The sequence below is a fragment of the Nycticebus coucang genome, chromosome 13 (genome assembly GCF_027406575.1).
Source record: "Nycticebus coucang isolate mNycCou1 chromosome 13, mNycCou1.pri, whole genome shotgun sequence".
NCBI lineage: Eukaryota > Metazoa > Chordata > Mammalia > Primates > Lorisidae > Nycticebus > Nycticebus coucang.
In genome coordinates, this window is record NC_069792.1 from 17,324,684 (window position 1) to 17,340,989 (window position 16,306).

A 16,306-nucleotide genomic window follows, 5' to 3' on the forward strand; every position below is an offset into this window, starting at 1 on the left:
CAGCTCACACACCTTGTCCCTTGATTTCTTTTGCTACTGTTGCATTGTCCACTTCTAAGTCATCTCTGCAAATCAAAACTGAAGAGAAGAGAGCAGCTGGTATTCAATAGTCAATAAGGTTACAGACAGAAGGCCACGCACAGGAAAAGCAGACTTCAGATTCTGCCGCCAGGAGGGGTCAAAGTCTGTGTGACACTATGTCAGTAGTGGTCCCTGCCTTCCCTTTCTTGAAACACCACATGTAAACATATATCTCAACAAGAGCTTGGTACATCTAAGAGCAGGCTCAGTGTTGCTCCATCACAAGAACAACCAATAAATTATAACATAAAGAGTATATAAGAAAGGGTATATGATCAAGGATATGATCTTTAGAAAAGGAGGCAAAGTTATCTTTTTAAAAAAAAAAAGCATTTAGAGACTTAAATTTTTTATCAATGGGAGCTGTAAAAAGTTAACAGTATGGGTGAAACTCCAGGATAGAAAACTTCCCCAAATTCTTATGCTAGAATTTTGTTGTTACAAATACTGGTTAAAACAGACCTTAAAGGTTTTTTCCCTTCATCGTTGTGTCCATCTTTTTGTCCACCATAGGCTAATTATTGTCCAAAGACGGATCTTGTCCAGGGCAGCCAAAAGGATTTTTTTTTGGCTGGGGCTGGGTTTGAACCCACCACCTCCGGAAAATTTCCTTTACACATCATAAAGACTGCTTGACACTGACTGGTGAACCCTACCCAGATAAGAAGGTAAGAGTACCTACTCTTCACTATACAGCAGTCAGAGAAACAAGAACAAGCCTGGAAGGAAGAAAAGAATTAGGCCTGGAAGTGCTATAAGGGGGACAGGGAATAGCAGGGACTCTCATTCACTACTGGTGGGAATGCTAAACGCTACTCTAGAAGGCAGTTCCTGGTTTCTTACAAAACTAAATACTCTGAACCACACAGTCCGGCCATCACTCTCCTCAGTACTTACTCAAGGGAGTTAAAAACTATGTCCACACAAAAACCTGCATAGGGACGTTTATAGCAAATTTATTCATAATTGCCAAAACCTGGAAGCAACCAAGAACGATGTCCTTCTGTAGGTGAATAGATTAATAAACTGTAGTACATCTAGACAAATGATCTTTAGCACTACAAAGAAATGAACTATGCTCAAAAGTGGGAGTTTTGATTTTAAGACAGACCACTGTCTACTATTTTTCTTTGTTGCTGGGAGGAAGGGAGGGAGAGAGAAGCTACCAAGCCATAAAAAGACATGAGAAACCTTAAGTGCATGTACTCTGTGAAAGAGGTCAATCTAAAAAGGCCATGTACTGTATGATCCCAACTACGTAACATTCTGGAAAAGGCAAAACTGTGGAGATAGTAAAAAAATTGGTAGCGGATTTTAGAGTTGGACAAATTTGAATAGTAACTCTGTTGTTTGTTAGTTGGATATTAACTTGGGCAAGTGATTTCACCTCTCTCTGTTTTCATTCACAGCAGCAGCTTCATTTCCGACACGTGCTTTTGTCTCTTCACAGAGACAGTTGAGTTAAATGTGTGTGATATTTTTTCAAACTTACGCTTCCATACCTGCCTGGCTTTATTTTTAGCTAAGCTGAACACAGGTGACAGTCTGCGGCTGTCCCCCTTCCCAGTGCTCTCTTGGTGTACCTGCCCACACACAGCATCACACTTCACAGATTTGTAAGTTGCTTGTCAGTCTTCCCTATTGGTTAAGTTCTTTGAGGTTAGGATTTTCTCTGTTTTTATTGCCTAGTGCATGATGAATGCTCAGTATTTGTTGAAGGAAATGAAAATTAATTGAAAACAAATTGACATGTTTTAAATGTGATTTATTGGTAACCCGTATGGTGCTAGATTCTGTACTTTTTCAATTTTTTTTTTGAGACCTGGTCTTGCTCTGTTGCCCAGGCTGGAGTTCAGTGGCCTCATCACTACTTACTACAATCTTGAACTCCTGAATTCAGGTGATCCTCCTGCTTCAGCCTCTTCAGTGGCTGAGACTATAGGACTGTACCACTATGGCTAGCTGATTTTTTTTTTTTTAATTTTTTGTAGATGGGGTCTTACTCTTGTTCAGGCTGATCTCCAACTCCTGGCTTGAAATGATCCTCCTGCCCTGGTCTCCCAAAATGCTAGGATTACGGGTGTGGACCACCTTGCCTGGCCTTTATAATTGTCTTGAATCCTTAAAGCACTTTATGAAGTCAGTGTTACTAGCGCCAAATTCTAGATTAGGAAACCAGGGGTCAGATCATTTAAATTTGTTCAAGGACACCGAGTAGAGAATTGTAACATTTCATCCCAAAAGAATTGTAGTTACAAGAGGTGGGACTGCATTCCCATCCCATTGTGACAGGGGCTATGACTTTAGAGAGGAATGCAGCAACTCCCAATCCATAGCCTGCTCTGTTTCTGACCTGGGCCTGTTCACTCATACTTGGGCAACCTGGTGGTCCCCCACTGTCAGGAGGTCACCATGTTGGTCTTGAACTTAGCACAGACACCATTGCTGTAGTGCACTATAGCCCACAACTCCTGGCTCAAGTAATCCTCCCACCTTAGCCTCCGGAGTAGCTTGGACTGCAGGTGTGTGCCACACAGCCTAGTCTTTTTTTACTGAACCAAGTGAAATGCTGTTGTCTGTACATAAAAAGTTTTGTGATTCAGTAATTCAGATGATATTCTATTCATATTGGGGGATGCTTATCACACAGCCTCTTGATTTTCCATAGGCAGGCATCTAATCTCTACGTGGGCCTAGCAGTAAGCCAGCAACCAAATGGACAGTAGTTGTAGGCAAACCTTCAAGGGTCTACAACTCTTACTCTTTTCTTGGTGCTTGTCAGAGCTTCCCTCACTCGTTCCTGTCTGCCATGTCATTTCTAGTACTGTCAGGTGCGCTAAGGCATAGGCTCAAGAGTTACGGCTGCTCTCATTGCTGTAGAACCTTCTCTTGGAACAGGCTTCAATTAAAATGGTCAGCCTTATGGGTTACCCAGTAAATGGGTCACATTGGCATTCCAAATATGAAGCTCACCAGTTGTTTCGGGGTCACATTGGCATTCCAAATATGAAGCTCACCAGTTGTTTCGCCTCCTCGGTGGACGTGGTCCAAGGTGTGGTAATTTCTGTCTCCTGAGATGTGGTACCCTATCCCAGACCAGAACCCTAGAAAACATCAATGTGGCAGATCCCTGAATTCCAATGGCTTTTTGCTCCCACCCTCTGATTTGCTCGTGTGTCTAGCATAGGTGTCCGAGGTACTTGCTAATGTTTTGTTCATTGAGTCCATTTAAGATAATGCCATCATTATGATGGTCCAGTGGGGTGACCTGTGGGCTAGCAGGATGATTAAAGTTTCTCCGAGACTATGTTATGACAATGCAGACACAGCCCTCAGGTAAAACAATGAAGGTGTTTCTGCTATTTCATGGCAAATTGCATCTCATGGTTCTTACTGATGGTGATAGAAAAGAAAGCATTTATCAGGTCAATAGTCATATACCAGATACCAGGTTATGCTAATTTGCCTCAGCAAAATACATCACATTTAGAATCATAACCTATAATTGGTATTGAATCTGATTACAATTGTGGTTATCAGGGCTGGGCGGGGTGGCTCACATCTGTAATCCTAGCACTATGGGAGGCCAGGATGGGTGGATTTCCTGAGCTTAGGAGTTTCAGACCAGCCTGAGCAAGAAGACCCCATCTCTAAAGTGCCTTGTGGAGGGCGCTTGTATTCCCAACTACTTTGGCAAGCTGAGGCAAGAGGATTGCTTGAGCCCAAGAGTTTGAGGTTGCTCCAAGCTATGATGCCACAGCACTCTACCGAGGGTGACAAAGTAAGACACACTGTCTCATAAAAACAAGAAAAAATTACGGTCATCCATAGTCATATTTTAAGATCTTTCCAGCATTGGTCAAGGTAAATGGGCAAGTTAAATGGGGCTATAGTAGGATTTAACACCCCTGTATCCTTTTTTTTTTGTAGAGACAGAGTCTAACTTTATGGCCCTCGGTAGAGTGCCGTGGCCTCACACAACTCACAGCAACCTCCAACTCCTGGGCTTAAGCGATTCTCTTGCGTCAGCCTCCCGAGTAGGTGGGACTACAGGCGCCTGCCACAACGCCCAGCTATTTTTTTGGTTGCAGTTTGGCTGGGGCCGGGTTTGAACCCGCCACCCTTGGGGCCGGCGCCCTACCGACTGAGCCACAGGCGCCGCCCAACATCCCTGTATCCTTTAAATTTTTGATAGCAGTACTGATTTCTGACTTTCTCCCAGGGATGTGATATAGTTTGGGGTTACTTCTTACTTGGGGGGGAAAGGAGACTGTTCCAGGGATTTTTCATGGTCCTTTCTCCTTATCATAGCTTCTATGACATAGGGCAGGGAACCAATGTAGGCATTTGACCAGACACTAAGTGTATCTATTTCTACTAAAATTGTAGGACTAGGGAAATAAGCACAAGTTGAGCCTATGGTCCAGTTGGACCCACTATGAGACACTAGGGCTGACTTCATCTCTTCCCTTATCCCTGGAAGTCCCACTTTGACTGGGAGACCGTGTGTTGGTCCCCAGTGATGTGTCAGTTTAGAGCTGGTATCCAGTGACCCTTAGAAGGATTATAAATTTCCCTTTCTGCAATGGACAGTCACCCTCGGGAATTGATGCAGGTCTCTTTTGGAAAGGGCCTGGAGAAAGGTCAACAATATACACTTATGGCTATTTATTTTTTTGAGACAGAGTCTCACTGTGTTGCCCTCTGTAGAGTTCTATGGCATCACAGCTCACAGCAACCTCAAACTCTTGGGCTTAAGCGATTCTCTTGCTTTAGCTTCCCAAGTAGCTGGGACTACAGGCACCCGCCCCATGCCAGGCTATTTTTTGGTTGTAGTTGTCGTTGTTTGGCAGGCCTGGGCTGGGCTCGAACCCACCAGCTCCAGGGTGTGTGGCTGGTACCCTAGCCGCTTGAGCTACAGGCACGAGCCACTTATGGCTGTTTAAAGGGTCATAATAATCTTGTATTTAGTCGTCTTTGGTTCAAGTGTACTCCTATATGTGCTCCCCAGACTCTTGCTGGTGAAACTTGTTGAGATTGCGCAAATGTTTTTGTATAGAAATAGTCTTCTCCCAGAGAGGGCTTTGAATTTATTTCTGGGATCTTTTGGGTTAGATGGCAAGGAAAAGGGGTAGGAGTAGTTAGTGAAGAAGACTGACAATCACATGTGAAACAATGTGGAAGGGTTTTATTGGTGGTAGGGACGTTGGGAAGCTGGGTCTCCTTAGTGTGGTGTAGGTAGCTGCTTTCAGTAGGGGAAGCTCATTTGAATTTGGTGTTCAACATTCTTAGTCTTGCTTGTGTCTTCCCACATGCCTGCATCTGTGATTTGGCATTATTCACTTTTTTAGCCCATACCCTGTGTTAGCACAAGAGACTGTGCAGAGTTGGGTGCTTAATGGGCTCTGCAGCCCTTACCATCAAACTCCAGGCTTGATCCTTAGTCCCATCAGCTCAGCAACTATTAAGAAATAAAGCATTCTTTTTCTTTAATTTATTTTTTAAAAGCATTCTTTTAAATAGCTACATATAAATTCTTCCTTAATGCATTTGCAGCAGCAAATCCAACAACATACATTTTAAATCATCTCAAAGGGAAGTACACTTAAATCAGTTAAAACTCGTTATACCTGAATAAAGTTATGAGCTGACATTTACAGTGGTCAGATCTCTTAGTTGCCATGACCCTTTCATACAGTTCCTCATGGTGTGGTGACCCCCAACCATAAAATTATTTTCGTTGCTGCTTCATAACTGTAATTTTGCTACTGTTATGAAATAAAGCATTCTTTTTCTTTAATTTATTTTTTAAAAGCATTCTTTTAAATAGCTGTAGATTTTCCACCCATATTTTTGGAAATTCACAGCTTTCAGTTTGTCACTTGCTTTGTGCACATTCTCAAGGACAGCCGGAAGCAGCCGCAGTCCATGTTTTCACCAGCTGCTTGGACTTTGAGCACCCTGCCCTGCACCTGCATTCCATCCCTGGACACCGTGCACAGGAGGAAGTTTTGAGTGATCATGATGTCACTGTGTGCCATCCCTTCCCTCCACAGGAAGGTTGTCAGGGCACTTACCAAATATGCATCTCATTTTTGAGCCTGGTTTTCTGGGGTCATTCTTGGTGTCAGTTAACTGCATCAGTCACATGGCACACTCAGAAGTAATTGAAGGGAGTCATACAAAGAACTATTTACTAAGATAGTGTGGGCAGGGTTACGGGAACCAGCAAGGTGTGATGAAGCACCCTTCTTACTAACCATTAGGAAACTGCTCTGAGGACTTCAGCTGCAGCTGTGGGAGGAGTTGCCTGGTAGGAACTGTGGCCTTGGGCAGAGAAAACCCTGGAGTCAGAAAGAGGCCAGGGAGAACACCTTAGCATCTCACTCCTCCTACCCTCTGGTCTGCTAGTCCCTGGCATTGGCTAAACCCAGCCAGAAGCCAAGGACAAAGAGGTGGCCTGCCTCGATGTGTAGTCCATAGAGGTCAGCTTCTGGGCATGCAGCAGAGCAGAAAAGAGTGAATCTGGAAGCATCAGTGGAGATTATCTACGTCTATTGCCTCCCTGAAGCCTCTGGCCCAGGTCTGAGTGCACACCTTGGATGTAGGCTTCTACACTTTACTGCCTGTTGTACCTGTGCTCTTAGACGTCCCCTGGGCAACCTGTACAAAACAGCTTATCCTGCCTACCAGCTCTTTCCTCTTTTTTATTCCTGATGCCACTTAATATCTTACTGTTTCTTCCAGAGGGAAGGCCTGAGGCCTGATGTTTTCCTGGAATGCTGTTCCTGTGTGCTGTGGCCCAACAGGCATAGACAGATATTCAAGCTCATACGTAATAAAGTACCAGCGGGCCCTACTCCCCTCTGTCTGTGTTCCACTTTCTCAAGGGAGAGGTGTACAAAATGTAGCTCATAATCTTTACCCTGTCTGTGGCAGTGAAGAAGGATGGGCTAAAGTGGGTTCCACCTGCTCTCATGTAAGAGCTGTGACGGGGGCCCTGGGAGGGTAAGTAGGGCCCTAGTGGGTGCTGCCCTGGTCTAATGGGGCCGAAGTGGCTGCTGCTGTAGGTTCTGTATCTCATATAGACAGATGCCGCACACTGCATTTAGGGGAGAGTCAGTTACGTATCTGTATTTTCTAACCAGGAATTCAGCTACATATAAATTCTTCCTTAATGCATTTGCAGCAGCAAATCCAACAACATACATTTTAAATCATCTCAAAGGGAAGTACACTTAAATCAGTTAAAACTTGTTATACCTGAATAAAGTTATGAGCTGACATTTACAGTGGTCAGATCTCTTTAGTTGCCACGACCCTTTCATACAGTTCCTCCTGGTGTGGTGACCCCCAACCATAAAATTATTTTCGTTGCTGCTTCATAACTGTAATTTTGCTACTGTTATGAATCGTAATGTAGATATGTGATATGCAGGATGTATTTTCATTGTTACAAAGGGGTCACGACCCACAGGTTGAGAACCCCTGTCTTAGAGTGATTTCCCAAAACAAATAATCAAGGAAAGTTATCCAGGTAAAGTGATACTTTGAAAAGTATTGCTTTGCGTGTCATCAGAGAGTATGGGCTGCTGTGTGTAGCAAAGGTGACACCAGTGTGACATCTCACACCCCTTGTTCAAGGGTGAGGTGATATTAACATACTGCATGTCTTCGTTGTGAAGATGTACCGTAATGTCTTTAACCAGGTATTCAGTGTATAACAAATACCCTCAGGTAATAAAATGCAGCAAAGAACAGTGGTTAAGAGTCAGGCCTGGGGCCAGACAGCCTGGGTTCAAATCGTGGATGTGTAAATTATTTAACCTCTTTGTGTCTCAGTTACTTCATTTGTTGTTTTGCTTTTCGTGTGTGAGTTTGTTTTTCTTTTTTTCTTTTTAAGACAGAGTATCACTCTGTTGCCATGAGTAGAGTGCTATGGCATCATAGCTCACAGCAACGTCAAACTCCTGGGTTCAAGTGATCATCTTGCTGCAACCTCCCAAGTAGCTGAGCCTGTAGATGCCCACCACAACACCTTGCTGTTTTTAGAGACAGGGTCTCGCTCTTGCCCAGGCTGGTTTAGAACTTCTGAGCTCTAGCAGTCCCTGCCTCGACCTCTCAGAGTGCTAAGATTACAGATGGGAGCCCAGCCTCAGTTGCTTCATTTATAAAATGGGTAAATCGTTACTTACTACATGGGATTGTAATCTGAAGTGTTCAGCATATGCCACAAGTCTGAAATGTTTTAGTCCAACTAGAGCTTTTTAGGTGAGAATTAGCCTTTAGTTCACATGAACTGTGGTATATAAGCCTACGAAATTTCCTAGTAGTAAGGAATATAGATGGGATGTAAATGTTTTGTTGTGGTTTAGTGATAGGAACATAACAGAAACTGCATCTCTAATGCGGACTGAGACGTATAAACAGAGTAAGTCCTGCTGGAATAAACATAACATGGATCCTGGGCGCAGGAATGACAAAGTATTTTAAAAAATTGTTTTGCTAATCAGTTCTTTTTTTTCTTCTGTTGGTTAAGGTTGCATGATGGAATTTGAACATTACTTCAAGAGGTTTTATATTTTGGATTAGTTAATTGGGTTTGTCATCTGACTATTTCTTTGGACTCATTTTTTGGTGTCCTTTTGAGGCATTAAATTCAAAGAGATTATACCATGGACTACAAGGAAAGCTGCCCAAGTGTAAGCATTCCCAGCTCTGATGAACACAGAGAGAAAAAGAAGAGGTTCACTGTAAGTATGTAACACAAAGCATATGGGAAAACATGAATATAGAGAATATTTTCATTTCTGCTTTTCTTTGCTATCCTAGAACACCCCCTTCCCCCATCTCCACATATCCAGATTTTACTTCTTTCAAATCATATTTCCTCCATAGAGTCTTCCCTGGCCACTGTGATGGAATAAATTTTCCCTTTTTAGTTTAGATTTTTGCCTTTTTATATATTCTCTTGTAGAATTTTGTGAAACTGTTAAATCTTTTTCTCTTCTCTTCTCCTTTTCTTTTCTACTCCCCTCTCCTTCCCTCCCCTCACTTTCCCTTCTCTTTTCTTCAAGTCAGAGTCTCACTTCTTTATCCAGGGTAGAGTGCTGTGGCATCATTGTAGCTCACAGCAACCTCAAACTCCTGGGTGCAAGTGATCCTCCTGCCTCAGCCTCCGAAGTGGCTGGGACTAAAGGTGTGCACTACCACGCCCAGCTAGTTTTTCCTGTTTTTAGTAGAGATGGGGTCTCGCTCTTGCTTAGGCTAGTCTCTAACTCCTGAGCTCAAGCAATCCACTTGCTTTGGCCTCCCAGAGTACTAGGATTACAGGCGTGAGCCACCCTGCCCAGCTTGATTAATCCTCTTACCAGAAGATGAGCATGTGCATACACAGGGATCTTTACACGTGCGTATAATTTTGTATGCACTATCAGGGTTAATGCCCTCTTGAAGTCACTGATCCCATGTCAAGAACACTCTACTGAAATTTTTGTAATATCTTCCTTATAACATTTTTTTCTCGTTGGGACAGAATCTCACTCAATTGCCCTGGGGTAGAGTGCCGTGGTGTTATAGCTCACAGCAACCTCAAACTCCTGGGCTCAAGCAATCTTTGTGCCGCAGCCTCCTGAGTAGCTGGACTATAGGCACCTGCCACAATGCCCAGCTAGTAATTCCATTTTTTTTAGAGATGGGGACTTGCTCTTGCTCAAGCTGGTCTCAAACTCCTGAGCTCAGGGATCCACCAGCCTTGCCCTTCCAGAATGCTAGGATTACAGGTGTGAGCCCCTGTGCCAGGCCCCTACTTAATTTTTAAATAGCCTTTATCACCACCTGACATATTTTGTGTGCTTTCCCTGACTAGAATGCAAGGTCTTTTGAAGCAAAGATGTCCCTCACTATTATTTGACCATCCCCTTAGAACAGAGGTAGTAGAAGTTTAAATAAATATTTGTTGACTTGGTATTGAATGAAAAGTAGTACCAGTTCACAAGTTATTTGCTGATCACTACAGTGTAGTCTTCAGTCCTCAGAAATGTGGTTCTAGTCAGTGCATATGGACCCCACCCCCTACAGGACTCTGTCCACCCTCAGCAGGCCCAGAAGCCTATGTTATACTGAGAAATAAAAATAGACTCTTATATATAGCTCTGTACTGGTGGACTTCTAACAGAGAAATGCATTACATTCTAGGATGTCTTGACTCAATCCAGTTGAAAGTGTCAGGTTTCTGCGGCGCCTGTGGCTCAGTCAGTAAGGCGCCGGCCCCATATACCGAGGGTGGCGGGTTCAAACCCGGCCCCAGCTGAACTGCAACCAAAAAATAGCTGGGCGTTGTGGCGGGCGCCTGTAGTCCCAGCTACTTGGGAGGCTGAGGCAAGAGAATCGCTTAAGCCCAGGAGTTGGAGGTTGCTGTGAGATGTGTGATGGATGCCATGGCACTCTACCGAGGGCCATAAAGTGAGACTCTGTCTCTACATAAAAAAAAGGAAAGTGTCAGGTTTCTGTATTATACTAGTCACTGTTCTATGCACTGGGGGTGTAGGGGATAGTAAGAGTGACTTACGTTCTAGTGGGGCAGGACAGACAGTAAGGAAATACTTAAAAATATATAAGATCATTTCATACATAGTAAGTATTCACTGCTTCTTGTGAAATCTTGTTTTTTGCAAATGAAAGTATTTTTAGGAATTTAAATAGGTATTTTTGCTTATTGACTTTTTATAAGAACTTAATAAGCATTTGTTTATAAAACATACTATTAATGGCTTCACGAAGCTTTATCTTATTTCCTATAAAGCTTTATCTTATTTCCTGTAAATATATTTATGGCAAAACTGCTCCAGACTGGAGCTTAGACTTGCTTTTAGCCTTGGTTGCACTTGGGTAGTGGGAGGGGGCATCTGACCTTTCCAAACCCTGCTCTTCTCACCAGGAAGTCAGCACAAAGAATTCAAGAAACTCAGTCATATGGCCTAAGTGTTTTGATCTTCCTGTAGCAATTCTGTTTCTAGGACTGTCTGCTGATGTTGAGTGCTGTGTAAGATAAATCTGTTGCTTAGTTTCAGTCAGCTTCACTAGTACCTTGGCTAGGTCCTTTACCCTCCACTTTTATGTTCTTTTTTTTTTTTTGAGACAGAGCCTCAAGCTGTCGCCCTGGGTAGAGTGCAGTGGCATCACAGCTCACAGCAACCTCCAACTCCTGGGCTCAAGCGAGTCTCCTGCCTCCGCCTCCCAAGTAGCTGGGATTACAGGCATCTGCCACAATGCCCAGCTATTTTTTGGTTGCGGCCATCATTGTTGTTTGGTGGACCTGGGCTAGATTCGAACCCGCCAGCTCAGGTGTATGTGGCTGGCGCCTTAGCTGCTTGAGCCACAGGCGCTGAGCCCACTTTGCATTCTTTCCATGTGGGGAGTATCATCTCACTACTCTATTTTTTTTTGAGACAGAGTCTCACTATATTACCCTCTGTAGAGTGCAGTGGCATCATAGCTCACAGCAACTTCAAATTCCTGGGCTTAAAAGATTCTATTGCCTTAGCCTCCCAGTAGCTGGGACTACAGGTGCCTGCCACAGTGCCCAGCTATTTTTTTGTTGCAGTTGGCCCTGGCTGGGTTCCAGCCTGCCAGCCTCAGTGTATGTGGCTGGCCCTGTAACCACTGTGCTACAGGCACCGAGCCATTACTATTTATTCTAACATTTTTCACCCTGGAGCTTCTCCTAAACAATTGGATGCCCTCTTGGCTAAGACCCAAAGGGCCAGATTATCCCCCTACATATTACCCTCTTTTCCTATCCATCTGGATGGATGCATTCCTTGCCCAGGTGTCTAATACCAGTACCTTGTTTGCCTCACCTTCTGGATGAGACCTTTCCCCCTCTTTTACAGAGGGATATAGCTTTGCATTCTAGGCCTTTTCACTGACACTATGGGTGAGCTGTTAATATAACCTTCTCCCCTCATCCCCAGACAAGGTCTCTGTCTGTCACCCATGCTTCAGTGCAGTGGTACTATCATAGCTCACTGCAGGATTGCTGGGCTCAAGCAGTCCTCCCACTTCAGTCCCCCAAGTAGCTAGGCACACACCACCATGCATGGCTGATTTCTAAAACTTTTGTAGAGACCAAGTCTCACTGTGTTCATCCAGGCTCATCTTAAACTCCTGGCCTCAAGTAATACTCCTTCCTTGGGCTCTCAAACTGCTAGAATTACAGGTGTGAGCCAATGCACCCAGCCAGTGTGACCATATTTTAAAGTTTAAACAGTACTACAGAATTCATGTATAATATCACCTATAGGATCAGAGAGATGTTTTCCTCACAGTATTATCTAAATATAAACTTGTGAGTATAGGTTACCTATCTTTCATGGGAAGAGATAGTTTATACACTTTAGTATGCCTGTCTTCTGAAGTAAATCTTATTTCTTCTTTTAACTTGTTCAACAGACTGTGGAAAGTTGTATCATAAACCCCAGAGCAAATCATATGTTTCCCCTCATCATCACTGTAAAATAGTAAGATTGGTAACTCAAGCCATCATCATCTAGTCTTTCCTCATATAGCTGGATTCTTATTATTTTCGCTTTAGAAATGGTCCAAGACCGTTGGTCCTCCAAACTCTTTTCTTACTGTTGGTATGTTGAATTATATTCTGAGAGTACCTGTAGAATGAATTATGAGGGTTGATTGTATATTATAATTGATACTGTTTCTTGTGGGTAGACAATTAGCTTTAGATTTTAGTCTCAGTTTTATGTTTTTTATTAAGTTTGTGAACTTAGGCAAGTTACATAAATTTTTGGTCTGTTATTTCCTCATGTATAGTAGAGATATAGTGGAAGCTGCAATGTTCTGCTTATCATAGGCTTCATATGATTATGTGAGATTATGTATGAAAATATTAAACGCACGTAAGATGGAAGTAAGAAACCTGAGGATAAGTTTTTAGCTTGAAATATAATGTTTAAAAGATGATCTGGAAGAAAGGGGACTAATAATTGTTTACTGTGTGCCAGGCATCACTTTTAAAATACTTTATAATTTCAAAGTAATAACTGTGGCTAAGGCGGTGGCACCTGTGGCTCAGTGAATAGGGCGCCGGCCCCATATACCGAGGGTGGTGGGTTCGAACTCAGCCCCAGCCAAACTGCAACAAAAAAATAGCAGGGCATTGTGGCGGGTGCCTGTAGTCCCAGCTACTGAGGAGGCTGAGTGAGGCAAGAGAATCGTCTAAGCCCAAGAGCTGGAGGTTGCTGTGAGCTGTGATGCCGGCACTCTACCACGGGCAACAAAGTGAGAATCTGTCTCTAAAAAAAAATATATATATATATATATGGCTGAGGAAGAAGAGAGGAAAATGACGTTAATTGAATCTATAATATTTTATTCTTGGGGAAAAATATGACGCAAGAATGATAAAATGATAGAATTTAATAGCTCTAAATAATGAGCACAAAGAAACATTTCTGTAATTTTCAGAGAAAATTCACAGCAAACATGGTGTTATTCTTTGAGAATTACAGAAATATTTCACAACTTTCGGAGACAAGGTCTTATTCTATCGCCCAGCTTGGAGGGCAGTGGCATCGTCGTAGCTTCTGACCTCAGCAGTCCTCAGCCTCACCCCTCTGAGGACCCGGAACTGCAAGTGTCTGCCACCTTGTCCGGCTGATTTTGTTTATACAGATGGGTTCTCACTGTTGCCTAGGCTGGTCTCAAACTCCTGGCCTCAAGTGATTTTTCTGCCTCAAGACTCCTAAAGTGCTAGGATTATAGGCAGCAATCACCATGCCCAGCAACATTTCTAAAATAGAATATCACCTTTTGTCAAGATATAATAAGTGTTTTAGTTGACATGCTTATGTATCTTACAGAATCACAATATATATCAGTGTTGTGGATATGAAAACAGATTTTCACATATTTAAATAGACAGTGGATTTTTTTGCAATTGAATTTTGTTTCATTATGTTACTTTTTATTTCCACAGGTTTATAAAGTTCTGGTCTCAGTGGGCAGGAGTGAATGGTTTGTCTTCAGGAGATATGCAGAGTTTGATAAACTTTATAACACTGTAAGTAATAGTCGTTTTATAAGATTTTCGTTTAAAACAAAATAACCTGAGAAAATGACCAAATGAGAGAGATTTATTTGAATGATTAAATTAATATTTGCACATATCAGATAAGAAGAAAAGGGTAAGATTTTTCAAATGCATTGTAACTTTAAAGAATTCTTACAGAAGAAGATGAACAGATACCATTGAGAGGTTCCAAATAAATCATTGAAAGTAAGAGAACTAGATAACGGCTTAAAGTTCATGCACAAACTTTATGGCCACCCTGTACATTTTACTGTCACAGAATATTAGAAATAAATTGTTTCTACCTACCTCTTTGATAATGGTTAATCATCAAGATATTTCTGTTTAAATTGCCCAACTGTAAGGTTTAAGTTTGAACTTATGTCATGTACCCACTCTCCTTTCATACTTAGTTAGAAGGTAAGTCTCAGGTTCCAGATTTTAAGTACCTCCCACAACTGAAATGTGTATAAACTTTCAGAAGTTCTGATAGTTACCTGGGATGAGAGACCATTAGCTATTTACTTAAATAATTAAAACCTATTTTTATGCATTCATAGTGCAGATATGAAATAGTATTCATAATCTAGTGTTTGCAGTGCTCCTAGTACATACTTTCTAGAGTAGGCCACAGACCACCTCTGTTGTGATACATCAGGCCAGATCTTACATAGGTACCAATGGTTGTGGACAGTGTTGCCTTGAAGATCCTACACAGAGGCCCAAGTGGTAGGATTACAAGATAAGCCACTGTTCCCTGCCAAAGTTCCACTTTTGAAATAAGTAGAAGCCAGTAGAACTTTGTGCATGCAAATAAATACCTTCCATAATTTTCTTTTTGAGACATAGTCTGTATTGTCCTGGATAGAGTGCTCTGGCATCACAGCTCACAGTAATCTCAAATCTTAGGCTCTAGTGGTCCTCTTGCCTCTGCCTCCCAAGTAACTGGGACTACAGGCACCCACCACAATGCCTGGCTAGCCTTCTATAATTTTTTTTGTTTCTTTTTTTTTTTTTTTTTTTTTTGTGGTTTTTTGGCCGGGGCTGGGTTTGAACCCGCCACCTCTGACATATGGGACCGGCGCCCTACTCCCTGAGCCACAGGCACCGCCCAATTTTTTTGTTTCTTGAGACAGAGTCTTATTTTGTCACCTTTGGTAGAGTGCTGTGGTGTCACAGCTCAGGCAACCTTAAACTCTTGGGCTTAAGTGAGTCTCTTGCCTTAACCTCCCAAGTAGCTGGGACTATAGGCGCCCGCTGCAATGCCTGGCTGTTTTTAGAGATGGAGATCTCACTCTGGCTCAGTCTGGTCTCGAACCTGTGAGCTCAGGCACTCAACCCACCTCAGCCTCCCAGAGTGCTAGGATTATAGGCATGAACCACCATACCCAGGCTGCCTTCCGTAATTTTTAAAAAATGGTTTTATTTTGGAAACTGAGTAAGAGTTGAACTGTTAGTTCTGCTGAAAACTCTTAGATACCTGTTATCTACATGTTCATCCTTGTTTTGAGGATTGTAAACTCTGTACCCACTGCGATACCTAGTTATGCTCAGGGAAAAATAACATTACAATATCTTTCTCATATGAACACAGTTTATATGATCTTCTTAGATAAGACGAAATTTTGTTTAAAGAAATAGTAGTAACGGTGGCGCCTGTGGCTCAAGGAGTAGGGTGCCAGCCCCATAGACCAGGGAAAAATAACATTACAATATCTTTCTCCTATGAACACAGTTTATATGATTTTCTTAGATAAGACGAAATTTTGTTTAAAGAAATAGTAGTAACGGTGGCGCCTGTGGCTCAAGGAGGAGGGTGCCAGCCCCATATACCAGAAGTGGCGGGTTCAAACCTGGCCCCGGCCAAAAAAAAAAAAGAAATAGTAATAACTGAAATTTGAGACTTCTTTCTACATTCTGCTTAAAATATTTTATAGGCTACACTTGCTTTCTAAACTTACCTTTAGCAGAACTGTTCATAAAAGGAAGGGGTGTACAGGGAATGTCACCTAAAAACTGAGCAGTATGGCGATCCATCCCAGTGCTGCACTTGAAGATGGTTTTATGAATTAAATAGCTGATGATCTCATAGACAGAGTGTTAATATTTGTGTACCTTTGGCTGGGTGAGGTGGCT

General features: G+C 42.5%; 1 protein-coding gene across 6 annotated transcripts in view; it reads left to right on the top strand.

The window, feature by feature from the left end:
• SGK3 (serum/glucocorticoid regulated kinase family member 3) overlaps positions 1-16,306 on the top strand; it is a 159,129-nt gene that overhangs the window by 61,603 nt on the left and 81,220 nt on the right. For 2 of the 6 annotated variants that reach the window (XM_053559185.1, XM_053559184.1), the window contains exons 2-3: positions 8,621-8,834; positions 14,078-14,161. In XM_053559185.1, the coding sequence (XP_053415160.1) occupies positions 8,757-8,834; positions 14,078-14,161 (162 nt within the window). In that variant the 5' untranslated portion in view covers positions 8,621-8,756. Of the gene's footprint in view, positions 1-594; positions 750-7,966; positions 8,261-8,620; positions 8,835-14,077; positions 14,162-16,306 lie in introns of those variants that run through there. The other 4 variants (XM_053559187.1, XM_053559188.1, XM_053559189.1 and 1 more) reach the window with 4 other exon arrangements.